This window comes from Oncorhynchus mykiss, chromosome 2 (genome assembly GCF_057628025.1).
Source record: "Oncorhynchus mykiss isolate SJ-2025 chromosome 2, ASM5762802v1, whole genome shotgun sequence".
NCBI lineage: Eukaryota > Metazoa > Chordata > Actinopteri > Salmoniformes > Salmonidae > Oncorhynchus > Oncorhynchus mykiss.
The window spans coordinates 102,763,149-102,784,962 of NC_143023.1; the positions used below are offsets into that span (position 1 = coordinate 102,763,149).

The window sequence follows — 21,814 nt, forward strand, 5'->3', positions numbered from 1 at the left end:
GGCCAGTTTATAGTATATATTCTATAATGAAAGGGATAACTACAATCAGGGTTGAGGTCAATTCTATTTCAATTCCAGTCAGTTCAGAAAGTTAGCCACATTCCCATTCCACAATTTCATAATTGAAAAGCATTGGAATTTATTGGAATTGACCCCAAACCTGACTACAGTGATAAGGCATTCGTCCTATTGGGGTCAACCTGAGACCACGGCCAAGTCACCTTGGACTGTATGAGCATACGTTGGCCTATGGACAGATTTCTTATTATGACTACCATTACAAATATCCTATGTTATATTTATTTTATATTGCAACAAATTAAAATCACATTTGTTGTAACTTATATAATAGCTAGCATTTCATGTGCCCTACTTGTAAGCACAAAATGACGTGTCAAATAGGAACGTGGTTAGTCGACAGTAGGCTACTATAGCTGAGCTACTGATGACATCACAATGTAGGAATCACATCCATCACCCATGGAGGATTTAATACACCTCCTTTCATTCCAGTCCAACACACACACACACACACACGCACACACACACACACACGCACACACACACACACACACACACACACACACACACACACACACACACACACACACACACTCATTGCAGTCCAACAAAAATCTATGTGATGACGTTGAATCAACGTGGAAAACGAAATGGATTTGCAAAACTCATCAACATAATGGCATGTGTTCTGTTCCTAGGCCGTCATCGAAAAAAAAAAAACATCTTAACTGACTTGCCTAGTTAAATAAAGGTCAAATAAAAAAAATAAAAAAATTAATTTCGTATTTTTGTCACGTGAATCTCCCCAAAAAATTCTACAAAATATTTCACAATGTCATTGGATTTATGTTAAAAGTTTCGTTACTTGACAACTCAATCAACTGTAAATCCAAACTGAACTAACGTCCGTGCCCAGTGGGCTGGCTCTGTGGTAGGTCATCCAGAGAGGGCAGGAGACGACGTAGGGGAGGGCATCTACAAGGAGCGGAGGAAATCCAGTGCTAGACATTACCTATCGTAAAAGTTTCCCCGAGGAATCCAACTTCGGTATATATCGCTAATATCAATGAGACAACGAAATATATAAAAGAAAAATCGAACAAAATCGAAGAATTACTCTGGGACAATTGATAATGATGGATGGATAGTTTTCCAACGCGGAATTTCCCGTTGTGCGACTTTCCTAGGGCTATTTCTCATTAGGGCCACCACTGAATGAAGAAATAATGCTTCCTGTTGTCTCTTATGTGGATAGTTGTTGTGTTTAACAACGCTATTTTTGGAAGCGTTGACGCGTTTATCGAATATGAGCCTATTTATAAGGGACTGGAATAAGTTTGTCAGGTATTAGCTGTTGCAACCGGGAATCTCTCTTCTCCCCGAAGAGTGGATGTATGTGAGATGATAATTCCACATTAGGACTATAGTTGCCAAAAAGCAGAGACATTTAGACACACCGCTGGTCCGGACTACGGGATGTATCTGTGAGTTGACCCGATATATAACGGCGACTGTTTCGGCCGTACTCATACGGAGGGGGTCGTTAATGGAGCTTCATAGTGGGACCCGCTAGGATGGACGTGGTTGATGAAACCGAAGCGTTACAGAGATTTTTTGAAGGTAAGAACAATAAACATTTATGTATAATATAGGCTATGTCTATGGGCTTGTGTTTACATTTAAATGTGCGTTGGAAACGAAATAAGGGCCCGGGTTGCACCTTAATGAATCGCACCTTTGGTTTGGAATATTCTTATCAAAAGATAACATGTGTGGAATACATTTGAGAGATGGTTGTTCTTCCCATTCTCTCTTAAAAATGTTCTCCCAATATTATATATCTTAGAGCCAAGGGTAATTATAATGCTTTATACTGTATATACTCGTAGCTATGGTTAGTACAGTGTGTTGTAGCTAGGGTTCTCCCAATATCATATATCATATAGCCAAGGGTAATGATAATGCTGTATATATACTCGTAGCTATGGTTACTACAGTGTGTATGTACTATAATGTAGTTACTTTATGTTCAGCAGTGATCATGGATGACTTTCTCGACTTGATTTTTATTGAGTTGAGTTTTTACAGGGACAATGCACATTAATCAACATTACATTGTCCCAGTTTTAGCCAGCTGGCTTATTTACAACTGCGGTCCCTGGACAGGTTATTATCAGAGCTGATAGTTTAAACATGAAGAAGAAAGAGTATTGATTGTAGCCTAGATAAGAATGTTCTTGGGACCTTTGACCCTTGATTTGGCCCCTAAGGCTATAGGGGAGAAAAAAGGCTATTGAAGAAGAATTATTGGCATCCCACAAATAACTTTGAAATAGAAGGATAAAACCAAAACAAGAAGTGAGGATGATAAGTTGTAGGAGTTGGAAGATGGAGATAATTATGAGTCCTGAGGAAACAAGGGGGGGGGAGTTGTATGCAACATTAAGATAAATTACCTGAATGTAGCATTTTTAGTTGGCCCAAACTTAGCTCCAACATGAGAAAATGTGTTTGCTCAATTTGTCTCATATGTTAATTTAACTAAAAATGATTATTATTTTGGCGTCTTACCTTTAATTTTTTTTTTTTAAACCTGTGAAGCTAGTTTACACACACAATGTTTTCAGCTGATGTATTTGACACACATTGTGCATGCTAGTTTACTGTATACAGTCATTGTTATTCAACATGTCCTCACCTGGGATTTGAACTCACAACCTCTTGGTTCACGGCATTCCTAAATTCCTGCTACGCCGCCATGACTGCGTCAATGACTGATTACACCTGTATTGCTACACTTTGCACTTCACAGTAAATCTCAGCTCTTTTAAAAGTACACTCAAGAAAAACAATTTTATTTATCATAGTGATTTAAGGAGTAACACTAAAGTAGAGTAAATATGCCCCACAAACATTAGACAAGTATACATGAAAGACCCCTCATATTTCTTAAATAAGTCAATAAAATCAATGATGAGAACAGTCAAAATGAACTAATAATTGACACACAGACATGGCGTTATGAGGTTGTGAGTTCAAATCCCAGGTGAGGACATGAATTGAATAATTAATGTATAAATGAACAATGTCATCGTGTGTCAAATAGGTAAGTTGGAAGCATATGTTAAAAGAACTGTGTGTGTGACTAGTTCCACAGCCTTTTAAAGGTAAATAATAATCATTTCTAGTTGAATAAACATATGGAACCAATTGAGCAAAACATTTTAAGTTAAGTTAACTTAAGACCCCAGCTGGGCCCCGAAGTGAGAGGGCCAGGAGGTATGCGGTCAACAATGCTTGACTCAGGGAGGAGGACGCCCCTGCCATGCATAGTCCCATGGGATGTTGGCTATCAGCAACAAGGCAACTCCTATGACTAATTGGGAATGGGACGCAAGCGTAGGATTGATCACCCTGTCGCTGGCCACCTTTGGGGAGGGTGTATAGTGTGAAAGGCCGAAACACCCTAGGAACCAAAGGTACACTACTGACAACGCGCTCCCCAAATTTCACCAGGCTCACTGTTCATGAACTCTTGGAAGTGCTTGCACAAAGGATAGTAACATCTCATCCTGTGTTCTTGGAATCTGGCCTACATGTTTTCATGTTGGAACTAAGTTTTGGACAATTACAAATTGTAAGTTCAGGTAACACTTTGACCGAAAAGTTGAGTAAAATCAAATTATTCAAAAAGGCTGTGCAACTAGCAACTCAATAATAATTAGTTGAAACAACTTTTGACAGTGTACTAATACACTGTAGCTGGTCCCTAATAGGTTAGTACGCTGTAGCTGGTCCCTAATAGGTTAATACACTGTAGCTGGTCCCTAATAGGTTAATACACTGTAGCTGGTCCCTGATAGGTTAATACACTGTAGCTGGTCCCTAATAGGTTAAGGCAGCCTCTCTGATTCAGAGGGGTTGGGTTAAATGTGGAAGACACATTTCGGTTGAATGCATTTAGTTGTGCAACTGACTAGGTATCCATCCCCTGTCCCATTCTCTAGTCCTCCCACTCAAACCCTTCTCGTTTTCTGCTCTTTTGTTGCACCTGCCCCACGTTTTCCAGGAATACTCTGATCATGTTACTGAAAGTGTCTAGAGGATTTATTATCAACAAATGTGTCGAAAAATACAGTATAATTCACATAAAATGAAGAAAGAAAACAGTTGTGAGGTTTGGATTCAGGCTTGTGTCAGGTGAACTGTATTCACCTTTGGTCTAATACATCTAATCTCCAAACTGTTCCCTTTCAATTGCTACCATGGTTATGGATGTGCTTTCCATATTTCATCTGTAAGACAGATTTCAATTTAGCCCCCTATATGCCATATAGTCCAATCCCCAGGAGTGTAAAGGGTTCAGTTGTAACCACCACAACCTCTGTGAAATGAACGATGGTTAAGATTAGTGAGACAGATGTGTATACACTAATGCACAGTGAACATTCCTGCCATAACATTACCCTGGTGATGGCTGTTAAAACACTAAGATGTGAGACTAAGACTACGGTGGGTTTTCTCCTCCCAGGCCTTTAAACTTCCCTTGTTCCCTGTGCTGTCTGTCTGTCCGTCCGTCCGGCCGTTCGTCCGTCTGCCTGCCTGTCCGTCTGTTTCTAACTCCAATACTGTGACAATGAGCAGACAGGGTGAGGGCTGAGGAGGGATGAGGGTTGTGGAGGAGAGGGGGTAAAGAGGGGTGAAGGCAGACAGGAGAGGGGGTGAGGAAAGGTGAGGTGAGGGGTTGAGATAGCCCAGACACAGAGTGAAAAATCTAAAAACAAGAACACCACCTCTGTCTCTCTCCTCTAACTGTCTCTCTCCTCTATCTCTCTCTCTCTCTCTCTCTTTTTCTGACACACACACACACACACACACACACACACACACACACACACACACACACACACACACACACACACACACACACACACACACACACACACACAGTGTTCTCACAGAACACCACTGGAGAGTATCAGCAGATTAGTCTGGAGAAACTCAGTCTTTAACATCAGTCTGGAGAACCTCACTGTCTCAAACATCAGTCTGGAGAACCTCAGTCTCCAACAGTCTGGAGAACCTCACAGTCTCCATCAGTCTGGAGAATAACACAGTCTCCAACATCAGTCTGGAGAACCTCACAGTCTCCAACAGTCTGGAGAACCTCACAGTCTTCAATAGTCTGGAGAACCACAGTCGCTAACATTAGTCTGGAGAACCTCATAGTCTGTAACATCAGTCTGGAAACCCTCGGAGTCTCCAACATCAGTCTGGAGAACCTCATAGTCTCCAACATCAGTCTGGAGAACCTCATAGTGTCCAACATCAGTCTGGAGAACATCATAGTGTCCAACATCAGTCTGGAGAACATCATAGTCTCCAACATCAGTTTGGAGAACCTCGTAGTCTCCAACATCAGTCTAGACAACCTCACAGTCTCCAACATTGTTCTGGAGAACATCATAGTCTCCAACATCAGTTTGGAGAACCTCGTAGTCTCCAACATCAGTCTAGACAACCTCACAGTCTCCAACATTGTTCTGGAGAACCTCAAGTATCTAACACCAGTCTGGAGAACCACAATCTCCAACATCAGATAGGAGAATCTCAAAGTCTCTAACATCGGTCTGGAGAACCTCACAGTTTCCAACATCGTTATGGAGAACCTCACAGTCTCCAATAGTCTGGAGAACCTCACAGTCTCCAACAGTCTGGAGAACCTCACAGTCTCCAACATCAGTTTGGAGAACCACACAGTCTCCAACATCAGTCTGGAGAACCACACAGTTTCTAACATCAGTCTGTAGAACCACAGTCTCCAACATCAGTCTGGAGAACCTCACAGTCTCCAACATCAGTCTGGAGAACCTCACAGTTTCCAACATCAGTCTGGAGAACCTCACAGTCTCCAACGGTCTGGAGAACCTCATAGTCTCCAACATCAGTTTGGAGAACCTCAGTCTCCAACAGTCTGGAGAACCTCAGTTTCTGACATCAGTCTGGAGAACCTGATAGACTCCAACATCAATCTGGAGAACCTCAGTCTCTAACATAATTCTGGAGAAACTCAGTCTCCAACAGTTTGGAATAGAATATAATGTGTGTGTGTGTGTGAGAGAGGTTGTGGTTTAGTGAACTATGTGCTCAGTGACCTTTCCTGTGACCTTTCCTGTGACCTGAAGATGTATGTAAGCTCCCTGAGCCAGGACCCTGGCTTTAGGGCAGTGGGATAACAGCCCCATGTATGGTATGTGCTATGATACATCCAGATGACAGATATTACATAGTAATAGTAGTAGTGGTAGTAGGAGTGGTAGTAGTGGTAGTGGTGGTAGTAGTAGTGGTAATGGTGGTTGTAGTGGTAGTAGTGGTAGTAGTAGTAGTGGTAGTAGTAGTGGTAATGGTGGTTGTAGTGGTAGTAGTGGTAGTAGTAGTGGTAGTAGTGGTAGTAGTAGTGGTAGTAGTGGTAGTGGTGGTAGTAGAAGTAGTAGTGGTAATGGTGGTAGTAGTAGTAGTAGTAGTAGAAGTAGTAGTGGTAGTAGTAGTGGTAGTAGTAGTGGTAATGGTGGTTGTAGTGGTAGTAGTGGTAGTAGTAGTGGTAATGGTGGTTGTAGTGGTAGTAGTGGTAGTAGTAGTGGTAGTAGTGGTAGTAGTAGTGGTAGTAGTAGTGGTAATGGTGGTTGTAGTGGTAGTAGTGGTAGTAGTAGTGGTAATGGTGGTTGTAGTGGTAGTAGTAGAAGTAGTAGTGGTAATGGTGGTAGTAGTGGTAGTAGTAGAAGTAGTAGTGGTAGTAGTAGTGGTAATGGTGGTTGTAGTGGTAGTAGTGGTAGTAGTAGTGGTAATGGTGATTGTAGTGGTAGTAGTGGTAGTAGTAGTGGTAGTAGTAGTGGTAATGGTGGTTGTAGTGGTAGTAGTGGTAGTAGTGGTAGTAGTAGTGGTAGTAGTAGTGGTAATGGTGGTAGTAGTAGTGGTAGTAGTGGTAGTAGTAGTGGTAGTAGTAGTGGTAGTAGTAGTGGTAGTAGTGGTAGTAGTAGTGGTAGTAGTAGTGGTAGTAGTAGTGGTAGTAGTGGTAGTGGTGGTAGTAGTAGTGGTAATGGTGGTTGTAGTGGTAGTAGTGGTAGTAGTAGTGGTAATGGTGGTTGTAGTGGTAGTAGTGGTAGTAGTAGTGGTAGTAGTGGTAGTAGTAGTGGTAGTAGTGGTAGTGGTGGTAGTAGTAGTAGTAGTAGAAGTAGTAGTGGTAGTAGTAGTGGTAGTAGTAGTGGTAATGGTGGTTGCAGTGGTAGTAGTGGTAGTAGTAGTGGTAATGGTGGTTGTAGTGGTAGTAGTGGTAATGGTGGTTGTAGTGGTAGTAGTGGTAGTAGTAGTGGTAGTAGTAGTGGTAATGGTGGTTGTAGTGGTAGTAGTGGTAGTAGTGGTAGTAGTAGTGGTAGTAGTAGTGGTAATGGTGGTAGTAGTGGTAGTAGTAGTGGTAGTAGTGGTAGTAGTAGTGGTAGTAGTGGTAGTGGTGGTAGTAGAAGTAGTAGTGGTAATGGTGGTAGTAGTAGTAGTAGTGGTAGTAGTGGTAGTAGTGGTAGTAGTAGTAGTGGTAGTGGTGGTAGTAGTAGTAGTAGTGGTAATGGTGGTAGTAGTAGTGGTAGTAGTAGTGGTAGTAGTGGTAATAGTGGTAGTAGTAGTGGTAGTAGTGGTAATAGTGGTAGTAGTGGTAGTAGTAGTGGTAGTAGTGGTGGTAGTAGTGGTAATAGTGGTAGTAGTGGTAGTAGTGGTTGCAGTGGTAGTAGTGGTAGTAGTGGTAGTAGTAGTGGTAGTAGTAGTGGTAGTAGTAGTGGTAGTAGTGGTAGTAGTGGTAGTAGTAGTAGTAGTAGTGGTAGTAGTAGTGGTAGTAGTAGTAGTAGTAGTGGTAGTAGTGGTAGTAGTAGTAGTAGTGGTAGTAGTGGTAGTAGTAGTGGTAGTAGTAGTGGTAGTAGTAGTAGTAGTAGTGGTAGTAGTGGTAGTAGTAGTAGTAGTGGTAGTAGTGGTAATAGTAGTGGTAGTAGTGGTAGTAGTGGTAATAGTGGTAGTACACTACCACTACTACTCTATCTTCTCTATCTTCTCTACCTTTCTCTATCTTCTCTACCTTTCTCTATCTTCTCTACCTTTCTGTACCTTTCTCTATCTTCTCTATCTTCTCTACCGTTCTCCATCTTCTCTACCTTTCTCTATCTTCTCTACCTTTCTCTGCCTTTATCTTCTTAATGAATCTCACCGACTGGACTCAGGTACGTAGTGACAGATATATTATAATGAGTCTCACTGACTGGACTCAGGTACGTAGTGACAGATATATTATAATGAGTCTCACTGACTGGACTCAGGTACGTAGTGACAGATATATTATAATGAGTCTCACTGACTGGACTCAGGTACGCAGTGACAGATATATTATAATGAGTCTCACTGACTGGACTCAGGTACGTAGTGACAGATATATTATAATGAGAAAATACTTTTGAATGGTGAGACCTGTTGGACCAATTTATGACGATGACAATACTGGTAACGCAAAATAGACCTCTCGTTAAATACATCTCTTGTTAAATACACCTCCCATTAAATACACCTCTCTTTCCATACACATCTCGTTAAATACACCTCTTGTCGTGATTCAGGGCGGCTCATTCTCCAGGCCCTGAGAGCTATAGGGTGGAAGGTTAGTGTAGTGTAATGTAGTGCGGGCAGTAGTTTGGCTCAGAGTCTCATGGTTCGTGGTTTACTGCTGGTCTGTGTACGGCCGCTAGAGGAATGCATTGTTTAGGACCAGCCAGGCTTACCAAGCTCACAGAGGTTGTTTTATTTTCCACCTTTACAGCTTTCCGATCACGTAACATGTCAGTACTACTGGGCACAGTAATCTCTCTGGTTTACAAATGTTTGTTGCGTCAATATGGTACTTTGTAGGGATGATGTGTGAAGGAATTAGGATACTGTTGGACATATTGCTCTTTATGCATAGAGCTCGTAGGTCTTGTCCAGTATTGGAATACTAGAGTACTACCGTAGAGTACTATCGTAGAGTACTATCATAGAGTACTATCATAGAGTACTATCATAGAGTACTATCATAGAGTACTATCGTAGAGTACTATCAGAGTGTTATAGTAGAGTACTATCATAGACAACTGTCAGAGTACTATCGTAGAGTACTATCGTAGAGTACTATCGTAGAGTACTATCAGAGTGTTATAGTAGAGTACTATCATAGACAACTGTCAGAGTACTATCGTAGAGTACTATCGTAGAGTACTATCGTAGAGTACTATCAGAGTGTTATAGTAGAGTACTATCATAGACAACTGTCAGAGTACTATCGTAGAGTACTATCGTAGAGTACTATCGTAGAGTACTATCGTAGAGTACTATCATAGAGTACTATCGTAGAGTACTATCGTAGAGTACTATCATAGAGTACTATCATAGAGTACTATCATAGAGTACTATCATAGAGTACTATCATAGAGTACTATCAGAGTGTTATAGTAGAGTACTATCGTAGAGTACTATCATAGAGTACTATCATAGAGTACTATCATAGAGTACTATCATAGAGTACTATCATAGAGTACTATCATAGAGTACTATCGTAGAGTACTATCAGAGTACTATCAGAATACTATCAGAGTACTATCGTAGAGTACTATCGTAGAGTACTATCAGAGTACTATCAGAGTACTATCAGAATACTATCGTAGAGTACTATCGTAGAGTACTATCGTAGAGTACTATCAGAGTACTATCGTAGAGTACTATCGTAGAGTACTATCGTAGAGTACTATCGTAGAGTACTATCGTAGAGTACTATCAGAGTACTATCAGAGTACTATCGTAGAGTACTATCGTAGAGTACTATCGTAGAGTACTATCAGAGTACTATCAGAGTACTATCGTAGAGTACTATCAGAGTACTATCGTAGAGTACTATCAGAGTACTATCGTAGAGTACTATCAGAGTACTATCAGAGTACTATCAGAGTACTATCGTAGAGTACTATCGTACTCTTCACCCCTCCCCTCCTCTGAACCCCCCCATGTCAATGGCATGCTGTCTCTACCTTTCTTTCATTCCCTACTCTCTCTTCACTCTCTTTCTCTCTGTCTCTCTCGTTCCCTCTCTCCCTCTCCTAATCCTTGGAGCCAGGTCGGCCAGCCCGGTGTGCCAGGTGCTGTGTGTGGCGAACTGGTACAGCCCTGTCTCATGACTGGACTGGGGAGTAATCCCCATTACAACACACACACACACACACACACACACACACACACACACACACACACACACACACACACACACACACACACACACACACACACACACACACACACACACACACACACACACACACACACACACAGTCCCACTCACATTTGTAAACCCAAATTGCGACTCTCAGGGAGGTCTCAGGAGAAAAACGGAAAGCGTTACCACGACAGCTGTAGGGAAAGAATCATATGAAAAATAGAGAGGGATTTTATCTTCTCATATTTTGGTTCAGGTGCTCCCTCTTATCTTCAACATGCTTTGGCTGCGCGCAGGTACAGTACACTGCCCTCTGACTATCTCTGTCTTTCTGACTGTCTCTGTCTCTCTGACTGTCTCTGTCTCTCTGACTGTCTCTCTCTGTCCATCTCTGTGTGTCTGTCTCTCTGACTATGTCTGTCTCTTTGACCGTCTCTCTCTGTCTCTCTCTGTCTCTCTGACTGTCTCTGTCTCTCTGACTGTCTCTCTCTGTCTCTATCTGTGTGTCTGTCTTTTGTCTCTCTGACTGTCTATCTCTGTGTGTCTGTCTCTCTGACAGTCTCTCTCTGTCTATCTCTGTCTCTCTGACTGTCTCTCTCTGTCTATCTCTGTGTGTCTGTCTCTCTGACTGTCTCTCTCTGTCTATCTCTGTGTGTCTGTCTCTGACTGTCTCTCTCTGTTTATCTCTGTCTCTCTGACTATCTCTGTCTCTCTGACTATCTCTCTCTGTCTATCTCTGTGTGTCTGTCTCTCTGTCTGTTAGAGGGGTTTCCTCATGTGTGTCTGTCTCTCTGTCTGTTAGAGGGGTTTCCTCATGTGTGTCTGTCTCTCTGTCTGTTAGAGGGGTTTCCTCATGTGTGTCTGTCTCTCTGTCTGTTAGAGGCGTTTCCTCATGTGTGTCTGTCTCTCTGTCTGTTAGAGGGGTTTCCTCATGTGTGTCTGTCTCTCTGTCTGTTAGAGGCGTTTCCTCATGTGTGTCTATCTCTCTGTCTGTTAGAGGGGTTTCCTCATGTGTGTCTGTCTCTCTGTCTGTTACAGGGGTTTCCTCATGTGTGTCTGTCTCTCTGTCTGTTACAGGGGTTTCCTCATGTGTGTCTGTCTCTCTGTCTGTTAGAGGGGTTTCCTCATGTGTGTCTGTCTCTCTGTCTGTTACAGGGGTTTCCTCATGTCAATCATGTTTGTTTACATGTGTCAGTCATTTTGTTGTTATTTGTTGTTTTTTTATTTTGTTTTTCTATTGTGACTCGGGTTGTGGGACAAGTTGAGTGGAGAACGAGGAAGCTGAGATTCAGGGAACAGTTTCCGTTGAGATACTCAGACATTACATCTGATGAAGGACTATAGTTTAGTCATGCTCCAACCATTCAGAGCTACTTCCGTGACCAGTTTCTCAATATAATTCATGTAACTTGTTTAAAAATATATATATACAAAACACAAAATGTATTTTAAAAGCTCAGCTCACTACAGACACCCTGGTTCGAATCCAGGCTGTATCACAACCGGCTGTGATTGGGAGTCCCATAGGGCTGTGTACAATTGGCCCAGCGCCGTCCTGGTTTGGACGATGTAGGCCGTCATTGTAAATGAGAATTTGTTCTTAACTGATTTGCCTAGTTAAATAAAGGTTAATTTAAAAAATGTAAATGTTAAAATAACTTTGGAGCAAAGCTCAGGCCAGTGTGATACAGATTAATAACTAAGTCAGGCTAGTCTTGGTTGTTGTATGGTGATGGCAGTATGGTGATGACAGTAGGATGATGACAGTATGGTGATGACAGTATGGTGATGACAGTAGGATGATGACAGTATGGTGTTGACAGTATAGTGATGACAGTGGGGTGATGACAGTATAGTGATAACAGTATGGTGATGACAGTGGGGTGACAACAGTATGTTGACGACAGTATGGTGATGACAGTATGGTGATGACAGTATGGTGATGACAGTATGGTGATGGCAGTGTGGTGATGACAGTATGGTGATGGCAGTATGGTGATGGCAGTATGGTGATGACAGTATGGTGATAACAATATGGTGATAACCGTATAGTGATGGCAGTGTGGTGATGACAGTATGGTGATGACAGTATGGTGATGGCAGTATGGTGATGGCAGTATGTTGATAACAGTATGGTGATAACCGTATAGTGATGGCAGTGTGGTGATGACAGTATGGTGATGACAGTATGGTGATGACAGTATGGTGATGACAGTATGGTGATGATCATAGTATGAAATGTGTGCTGCTGGGAATGTGATGAATTATTAACATTTATTAAGGTACGCACACACACACACACACACACACACACATGCGCAAATGAAATAATGTGCTTCTACAGAGCAGGCAGTGTTAATACATTATACTGTGCAGTACTGTAGTCTGCTGCACTGATGCACTGATGATGTGTTCTGAACTGTCATTCAGTTAGAATTGTATTCTCTCATACAATGGGATTGGAACTAATTCAGTGGTCATGTGGTTCGAGTCCATCCTGAGATCGGAAGGTTGGGGGTTCCATCCCTGAGACCGGAAGGTTGGGGGTTCCATCCCTGAGACCGGAAGGTTGGGGGTTCCATCCCTGAGACCGGAAGGTTGGGGGTTCCATCCCTGAGACCGGAAGTTTGGGGGTTCCATCCTGAGATCGGAAGGTTGGGGGTTCCATCCCTGAGACCGGAAGGTTGGGGGTTCCATTCTGAGACCGGAAGGTTGGGGGTTCCATCCCTGAGACCGGAAGGTTGGGGGTTCCATCCTGAGATCGGAAGGTTGGGGGTTCCATCCTGAGATCGGAAGGTTGGGGGTTCCATCCCTGAGACCGGAAGGTTGGGGGTTCCATCCCTGAGACCGGAAGGTTGGGGGTTCCATCCTGAGACCGGAAGGTTGGGGGTTCCATCCTGAGATCGGAAGGTTGGGGGTTCCATCCTGAGATCGGAAGGTTGGGGGTTCCATCCTGAGACCGGAAGGTTTGGGGTTCCATCCCCAGTCAAGTCATACCAAAGACTCTTAAAATGGTTGTCATTGGTTACTGTCCTGCTGCAGGAGAAAGATCAGCAGAGAACAGACATTAGATCAACAGACAATACATTAGATCAACAGACAGACATTAGATCAATAGAGAACAGACATTAGATCAACAGACAGACATTAGATCAACAGAGAACAGACATTCGATCAACAGACAGACATTAGATCAACAGAGAACAGACATTAGATAGATTGATGAACACACCCAGTGAAACTGTCATCTCCAGAAGGGGTTATTACATGGTGGACAACTGATGCATTGAAACACTGGCATAGCACACTGGCCCCTGACCAACCACACTGCTGCTGCCCCCCCCCCCCCCCCCCCCCCTGTATTCTGAAAAGGGCAGTCTGTCTGTATAGCGGTTGTCCTGACAATCATAGCGTTGTTCCCTGTCGGGACACATCTGGACATAGAGGGGAGCCAGGGATATGCATCTCACAGCCCTATCTAGTAACCCTACTGTTTCAACATGTCCTAGTGATTTACTGCCCCTATACTGTAAATTACATTATCACACAGACAACAAAAATTGACCACATTTTGTGTGACTACGGCGCAAGCAAAAGAAAATGGAAGCATGTCCTAATTTAGCGGAGCGTCAAAGCGGATGTAACAGTATAACATTAGACCGTCCCCTCGCCCATACCCGGGCGCGAACCAGGGACCCTCTGCACACATCAACAACAGTCACCCATCGCTCCACAAAAGCCGCGGCCCTTGCAGAGCAAGGGGAACTTCTACTTCAAGGTCTCAGAGCGAGTGACGTCACCGATTGAAACACTATTTAGCGTGCACCACCGCTAACTAGCTAGCCGTTTCACATCCGTTACACAGACACCACTCTAGTATCCACACTTTCAAACGCTGATAATAACTAGTGATTTACTGCTAATTCGGACACAATATCAACCCATGAGTAGCGTCTGGATTTATGTAGTGCTCTCTTTGGATTCGGTTCTCTTCTTTTAATCCCCTGTGTTCACATCTCTCATTTTATCTATCATCTGCAATGTACAGTTACTCATTTTAGTTTCAAAGCTTTTTTTTGTTTATCACTTCCTTTCCCAATGGCTCCCATTCCTACATCTCTCTCTCTCTCTCTATATATATATATATATATATATACTCTCTCTCTATATATATACAGGTCTCTCTCTCTCTCTCTCTCTCTCTCTCATATATCCTTCTGTATCCCCTGTCTGTCTCCAACCACCCCACTCCCTCTTCGTTATCAGTCCTGCCAGTCTGAATTTACTGCCAGTTTGGGCAGGGTGCACATCTGGTCTTTATTTAAGTGAAAACGATCCTCTTCCTCCTTTCCTCTTCCTCTCCCCCTCTTCTCCTGCTCCTCCTCCTCTCATTCGGTTCTTCTCATCCTCCCCCCCTTGGCTCTGGCATGTATTCATGAACCTTGTCCTACCAAGAATTGCCAAAGATCTTTTCATCTGAAGATACTCCATCTATAATCTCTAATTGTTTTTACACTCCCATCTTGCTGTCATCAAACACATGCTGATGTGATCCAGCTGTATGAGAGAGTAACAACAGCACTCTGTACATTTCTATGAAACTATACCACCACGCACAGAGGACGATACGGACGAGACATGGCTGCTTCTAAAGATGGGGGAAAGACCACTGAATGAGTGGCAGAGAGCGACGAGAGGAATTCAGAGGTGGCTGAGTGCTGATCAAGTGAGATGTTAAAATAGCAAGGGGTTTGAAGACAGAGGGCGAAGAGAGAGAGAAAGCGACACTAACACAGACATTTTTGACATTCCGAACTGAGTAGCAGCTTCATCTTCCGAGAGAGAAGTTGTCTAACCATGGCCCACCCACTGTATACCTCTTTCTGACCCCTCTCTACCTAACCTCATTCACCCATTCTTCACCTTTGTCACACTCACTCGCTTTGTTGTTGAAATTCCCTGTAGAAATAGTTTAGGTAAAATAGTGTCTGTGTACTCTACATGCTGGTGTTTCTGAGGATTATGGGGTAGAGTCACGTGGATTCAGGGAGCTTTGCCTGAGATGGGGTGAGTACGGTCCCACGTCCCTGGATGGAGTGAGGTTGAGCAGGGTGAGAGAATAGAGGGATTAATTATTTCACACGCCAACACTTAAACCAAGCTAAAAACCATTGCTGGTGCACCCAATAGACTAGCACAATGTATAGGCTACTGACTGGTTGTTGATGAGGAGGAGGACGACGACGAGGAGGAGGAATCTTCGTAGTATACTTACTATTGGTTGAAATGGACATGTCAGAATTAGTACTTTAGATGTATTTATCATTAGAGAAAGCAGTTGTTGTTTTTTTGCAGAAAAGAAAGGGAACATGAAGAACAATGTAGTGAGGTAAACTAAAGAACTGACTCATCTGAACCCAGCTGTCAGATGACCTGTCAACACCAGCCCACCCTGTCTGAACCCAGCTGTCAGATGACCTGTCAACACCAGCCCACCCTGTCTGAACCCAGCTGTCAGATGACCTGTCAACACCAGCCCACCCTGTCTGGACCCAGCTGTCAGATGACCTGTCAACACCAGCCCACCCTGTCTGATCCCAGCTGTCAGATGACCTGTCAACACCAACCCATCCTGTCTGAACCCAACACCAACCCACCCTGTCTGAACCCAACACCAACCCATCCTGTCTGAACCCAACACCAGCCCATCCTGTCTGAACCCAACACCAGCCCACCCTGTCTGAACCCAGCTGTCAGATGACCTGTCAACACCAGCCCACCCTGTCTGAACCCAGCTGTCAGATGATCTGTCAACACCAGCCCACCCTGTCTGAACCCAGCTGTCAGATGATCTGTCAACACCAGCCCACCCTGTCTGGACTCAACACCAACCCATCCTGTCTGAACCCAACACCAGCCCACCCTGTCTGAACCCAACACCAGCCCACCCTGTCTGAACCCAGCTGTCAGATGACCTGTCAACACCAGCCCACCCTGTCTGGACTCAACACCAACCCATCCTGTCTGAACCCAACACCAACCCACCCTGTCTGAACCCAACACCAACCCATCCTGTCTGGACCCAACACCAGCCCACCCTGTCTGTACCCAACACCAACCCATCCTGTCTGAACCCATCCTGTCTGAACCCATCCTGTCTGAACCCAACACCAACCCATCCTGTCTGGACCCAACACCAACCCATCCTGTCTGTTCCCATCCTGTCTGAACCCATCCTGTCTGAACCCAACACCAACCCACCCTGTCTGAACCCAACACCAACCCATCCTGTCTGGACCCAACACCAGCCCAACCTGTCTGTACCTAACACCAACCCATCCTGTCTGGACCCAACACCAACCCATCCTGTCTGTTCCCATCCTGTCTGAACCCATCCTGTCTGAACCCAACACCAACCCATCCTGTCTGGACTCAGACATAAGATCCAGATTAGTCTTGGTCTTAGCATTCCCAAACAGTGAAACAGAATCCAACATCACTCTCTATGGTCTAGTTCACTCAGGTGGTACAACTGATGTACAACACATTCTCTCTCTTTTCTACTCCCCTCCCTCTCTCTGTAGGTCATGATATTACCTCTCTCTCTCTGTAGGTCATGATATTACCAGCTCCTTGGAGCCAGCGAACATTGACACCAGTATCCTGGAGGACTACATCAGTAAGGAGGACGACAGCACTGACATGTGAGTGGCTCCTGGGAAACGCTACAAAGTGTTTTGTAATTGAAAACGTAAATTGGGTTTTTCTTATTGGACAGGTCCAGGTATTCCCTCGCTGTTTCAGTCAGTTTTCATCCTTTTGGTGCCTAATGAACCACACCTGTCTGTGTTGTCTGTCATTGTCATGCCAAACAACCACAGGAGTTAGCTACAACACAAACACATCTGTGACCAGCTTATCAATGCGACCAAACAACAAGTATGTCTAACCAGGGTAGCGTTTATTAGGTACCAAATGGGGGGGGGGGGGAAATGTGCTGAAAAAGGGACTGGATTTGTCCAACAAGAAACATAGGTTTTTGTTTTCCGTTGCAAAACTCTTTAATACGTTTTCAATTGAGTGCCCTGATAAACACGACCCACCTCAACACACATTAACCAATTCATAACATGCTATTCTAGGGACATTTCCAATTTCCAACTAATATTAATGAACACAATCACATGGTTGTCTGACCTAGCTACTTTAAGATGAATGACTGTAAGTCTGGATAAGAACGGCAGCTAAATGATCAAAATGTAAAATATGTAAATATATAATATATATATATATTCTCCTCTGTGTTTCCCCAGCTGTTTTTCTGAGGTCCATAGCGGTGCCCCAGGGCCTAACTCTTACTCATCACCCCAAGCCGGAGTTTCCTCTTCTGGGGGTGATTTGCAGTGTGGCGTGAATCCCCCTATCCCCCTCCGTCAGGGAAACCCCCACTCCCACCCCCAGCCCTGCCAAACCTCCTACCCCCCACCCCTGGGCCTGCTGAGACACAACAACTACCCCTGCCTGAGGCAACACAACCACCAGCAGAACCACCAGCAGCAGCAGGACCACATCAAGCCTGAACACAGAGGACACTACGCACCAGGGTGAGCTGGCGGGATAAGGGTGGGGGGGGGGGGGGGGGTGAGTGAGGGACATGGTGAGGGTGAGAGAAGGGGGTTAGGGATGTGGTTAGGGTGGGGGGAGAGGGTGAGGGAGGAGGTCAGGGAGAAGGAGGGAGTCAAGGAGTGATGCTTAGGGTGAGGGAAAGGGAGTGGGTGATGGTGGGGGTTAGGGTGAGGGAAAGGGAGTGGGTGATGGTGGGGGTTAGGGTGAGGGAAAGGGAATGGGTGATGGTTAGGGTTAGGGTGATGGAAAGGGAGTGGGTGATGGTTAGGGTTAGGGTGAGGGAAAGGGAGTGGGTGATGGCGGGGGTTAGGGTGAGGGAAAGGGAGTGGGTGATGGTGAGGGTTAGGGTGAGGGAAAGGGAGTGGGTGATGGTGGGGGTTAGGGTGAGGGAAAGGGAGTGGGTGATGGTGAGGGTTAGGGTGAGGGAAAGGGAGTGGGTGATGGTGGGGGTTAGGGTGAGGGAAAGGGAGTGGGTGATGGTTAGGGTTAGGGTGAGGGAAAGGGAGTGGGTGATGGTGGGGGTTAGGGTGAGGGAAAGGGAGTGGGTGATGGTGATGGTTAGGGTGAGGGAAAGGGAGTGGGTGATGGTGAGGGTTAGGGTGAGGGAAAGGGAGTGGGTGATGGTGGGGGTTAGGGTGAGGGAAAGGGAGTGGGTGATGGTGATGGTTAGGGTGAGGGAAAGGGAGTGGGTGAAAGTGGGGGTTAGGGTGGGGGAAAGGGAGTGGGTAATGGTGAGGGTTAGGGTGAGGGAAAGGGAGTGGGTGATGGTTAGGGTGAGGGAAGGGGAGTGGGTGATGGTGAGGGTTAGGGTGAGGGAAAGGGAGTGGGTGATGGTGAGAGAAAGGGAGTGGGTGATGGTTAGGGTGAGGGAAAGGGAGTGGGTGATGGTGATGGTTAGGGTGAGGGAAAGGGAGTGGGTGATGGTGGGGGTTAGGGTGAGGGAAAGGGAGTGGGTGATGGTGAGGGCTAGGGTGATGGAAAGGGAGTGGGTGATAGTGGGGGTTAGGGTGAGGGAAAGGGAGTGGGTGATAGTGGGGGTTAGGGTGAGGGAAAGGGAGTGGGTGATGGTGATGGTTAGGGTGAGGGAAAGGGAGTGGGTGATGGTGAGGGCTAGGGTGATGGAAACGGAGTGGGTGATGGTTAGGGTGAGGGTGAGGGAAAGGGAGTGGGTGATGGTAAGGGTTAGGGTGAGGGAAAGTTGAGTGGGTGATGGTGAGAGAAAGGGAGTGGGTGATGGTGATGGTTAGGGTGAGGGAAAGGGAGTGGGTGATGGTAAGGGCTAGGGTGAGGGAAAGTTGAGTGGGTGATGGTGAGAGAAAGGGAGTGGGTGATGGTTAGGGTGAGGGAAAGGGAGTGGGTGATGGTTAGGGTGAGGGAAAGGGAGTGGGTGATATTGGGGGTTAGGGTGGGGGAAAGGGAGTGGGTGATGGTGAGGGTTAGGGTGAGGGAAAGTTGAGTGGGTGATGGTGAGAGAAAGGGAGTGGGTGATGGTTAGGGTGAGGGAAAGGGAGTGGGTGATGGTGAGGGCTAGGGTGAGGGAAAGGGAGTGGGTGAGGGTGAGGCTGAGCTGTCTGGGACTATACATGGATAGATGGATGATGGGGAATGGTAGGCAACAGAAACTGACATGTTGGAATTATAGAGCAAGATGACAGATTATGCTACTACAGTATGTGGACACCTGCTAGTTGAACATCTCATGGGCATTAATATAGAGTTGGTCTCCTCTTTGCTGCTATAACAGCCTCCACTCTTCTGGGAAGGCTTTCCACTAGATGTTGGAACATTGCTGCTATAACAGCCTCCACTCTTCTGGGAAGGCTTTCCACTAGATGTTGGAACATTGCTGCTATAACAACCTCCACTCTTCTGGGAAGGCTTTCCACTAGATGTTGGAACATTGCTGCTTTAACAGCCTCCACTCTTCTGGGAAGGCTTTCCACTAGATGTTGGAACATTGCTGCTATAACAGCCTCCACTCTTCTGGGAAGGCTTTCCACTAGATGTTGGAACATTGCTGCTTTAACAGCCTCCACTCTTCTGGGAAGGCTTTCCACTAGATGTTGGAACATTGCTGCTATAACAGCCTCCACTCTTCTGGGAAGGCTTTCCACTAGATGTTGGAACATTGCTGCTATAACAGCCTCCACTCATTGCAGCGGGGACTTGCTTCCATTCAGCCACAAGAACATTAGTGAGGTCGGGCACTGATGTTGAGCGATTAGGCCTGGCTCGCAGTTGACGTTCCAATTCATCCCGAAGGTGTCCAATGGAGTTGAGGTCAGGGCTCTGTGAAACCAATTTCAAGAATCTCCCAATGAACAGTTCTTGTAACCGAGGACAGACGATTTCTACCCGCTATGAGCTTCAGCACTCAGAGGTCCCATTCTGTGAGCTTGTGCCCTACCACTTTCGGCTGAGCCATTGTTGCTCCTAGAAGTTTCCACTTCACAATAACAGTACGTACAGTTGACCGGGGCAGCTCTAGCAGGCCAGAAATTTGGCAAACTAACTTGTTGTAAAGGTTGAAAGTAACTGAGCTCTTTACTAAGGCCCTTCTACTGCCAATGTTTGTTTATGGAGATTGCATGGCTGTGTGCTCTGTTTTATACACCTATCAGCAACAGGTGTGGCTGAAATAGCCGAATCCACTAATTTGGAGGGGTGTCCACATACTTTTGTGTGTACATTGCACTTGTAAATGATTCAGACCCCTTTTATCCAGATGTTTTACTTTACAGCCTTATTCTAGAATGTATTCAATAAACTAAATCCTTCATCTACACACAATACCCCGTAATGACATCACAATACCCCGTAATGACATCACAATACCCCATAATGACATCACAATACCCCATAATGACATCACAATACCCCATAATGACATCACAATACCCCGTAATGACAAAGGTAAAACAGGTTTTTAGAAATGCTTGCAAAAACAGAAATTCCAAATTTACGTAAAAATTCATACCCTTTGCTATGAGACTCGAAATTGAGCTCAGGTGCATCCTGTTTCTATTGATCAACCTTGAGATGCTTCTACAACTTGATTGGAGTCCACCTTTTGGTAAATTAAATTGATTGAACATGATTTGGAAAGGCACACACCTGTCTATATAAGGTCCCACAGTTGACAGTGCATGTCAGAGCAAAAACCAAGCCATGAGGTTGAAGAAATTGTCCATAGAGCGTCGAGACAGGATTGTGTCAAGGCACAGATCTGGGGAAGGGTACCAAAACATTTCTGCAGCATTGAAGGTTCCCAAGAACACATCGGCCTCCATCATTCTTAAATGGAAGAAGTATGGAACCACCAAGACTCTTCCGAGAGCTGGTCGCCCGGCCAAACTGAATAATCGTGGGAAAAGGGCCTTGGTCAGGGAGGTGACCAAGAACCCGATGGTCACTCTGACAGAGCTCCAGTGTTCCTCTGTGGAGATGGGAGAACCTTCCAGAAGGACAACTATCTCTGCAGCACTCCACCAATCAGGCCTTTATGGTAGAGTGGCCAGATGGAAACCACTCCTCAGTAGAAGGCACATGACAGGCCGCTTGGAGTTTGCCAAAAGGCACCTAAAGGAGATTCTCTGGTCTGATGAAGATTGAACTCAATGGCTTGAATACCAAAGTGTCACTTCTGGAGGAAACCAGGCACCATCCCTACAGTGAAGCATGGTGGTGGCAGCAGCATGCTGTGGGGATGTTTTTCAGTGGCAGGGACTGGGAGACTAGTCAGGATCCAGGGAAAGATGAACGGAGCAAAGTACAGAGAGATTCTTGATGAAAACCTGCTCCAGAACTCAGGTCCTCAGACTTAGGGCGAAGGTTCACCTTTCAACAGGACAACGACCCTAAGCACACAGCCAAGACAACGCAGGAGTGGGTTTG

General features: G+C 45.1%; 1 protein-coding gene across 2 annotated transcripts in view; it reads left to right on the plus strand.

Moving 5' to 3' along the window:
• Nucleotides 1-896: 896 nt before the first annotated feature.
• Nucleotides 897-21,814, plus strand: part of myrf (myelin regulatory factor) — a 92,272-nt gene continuing 71,354 nt past the window's right edge. The window contains exons 1-3 of one of the 2 annotated variants that reach the window (XM_036961463.2): nt 897-1,641; nt 16,908-16,998; nt 17,608-17,898. In XM_036961463.2, the coding sequence (XP_036817358.2) occupies nt 1,596-1,641; nt 16,908-16,998; nt 17,608-17,898 (428 nt within the window). In that variant the 5' untranslated portion in view covers nt 897-1,595. The remainder of the gene's footprint in view (nt 1,642-16,907; nt 16,999-17,607; nt 17,899-21,814) is intronic. The other variant, XM_090217463.1, reaches the window with a different exon arrangement.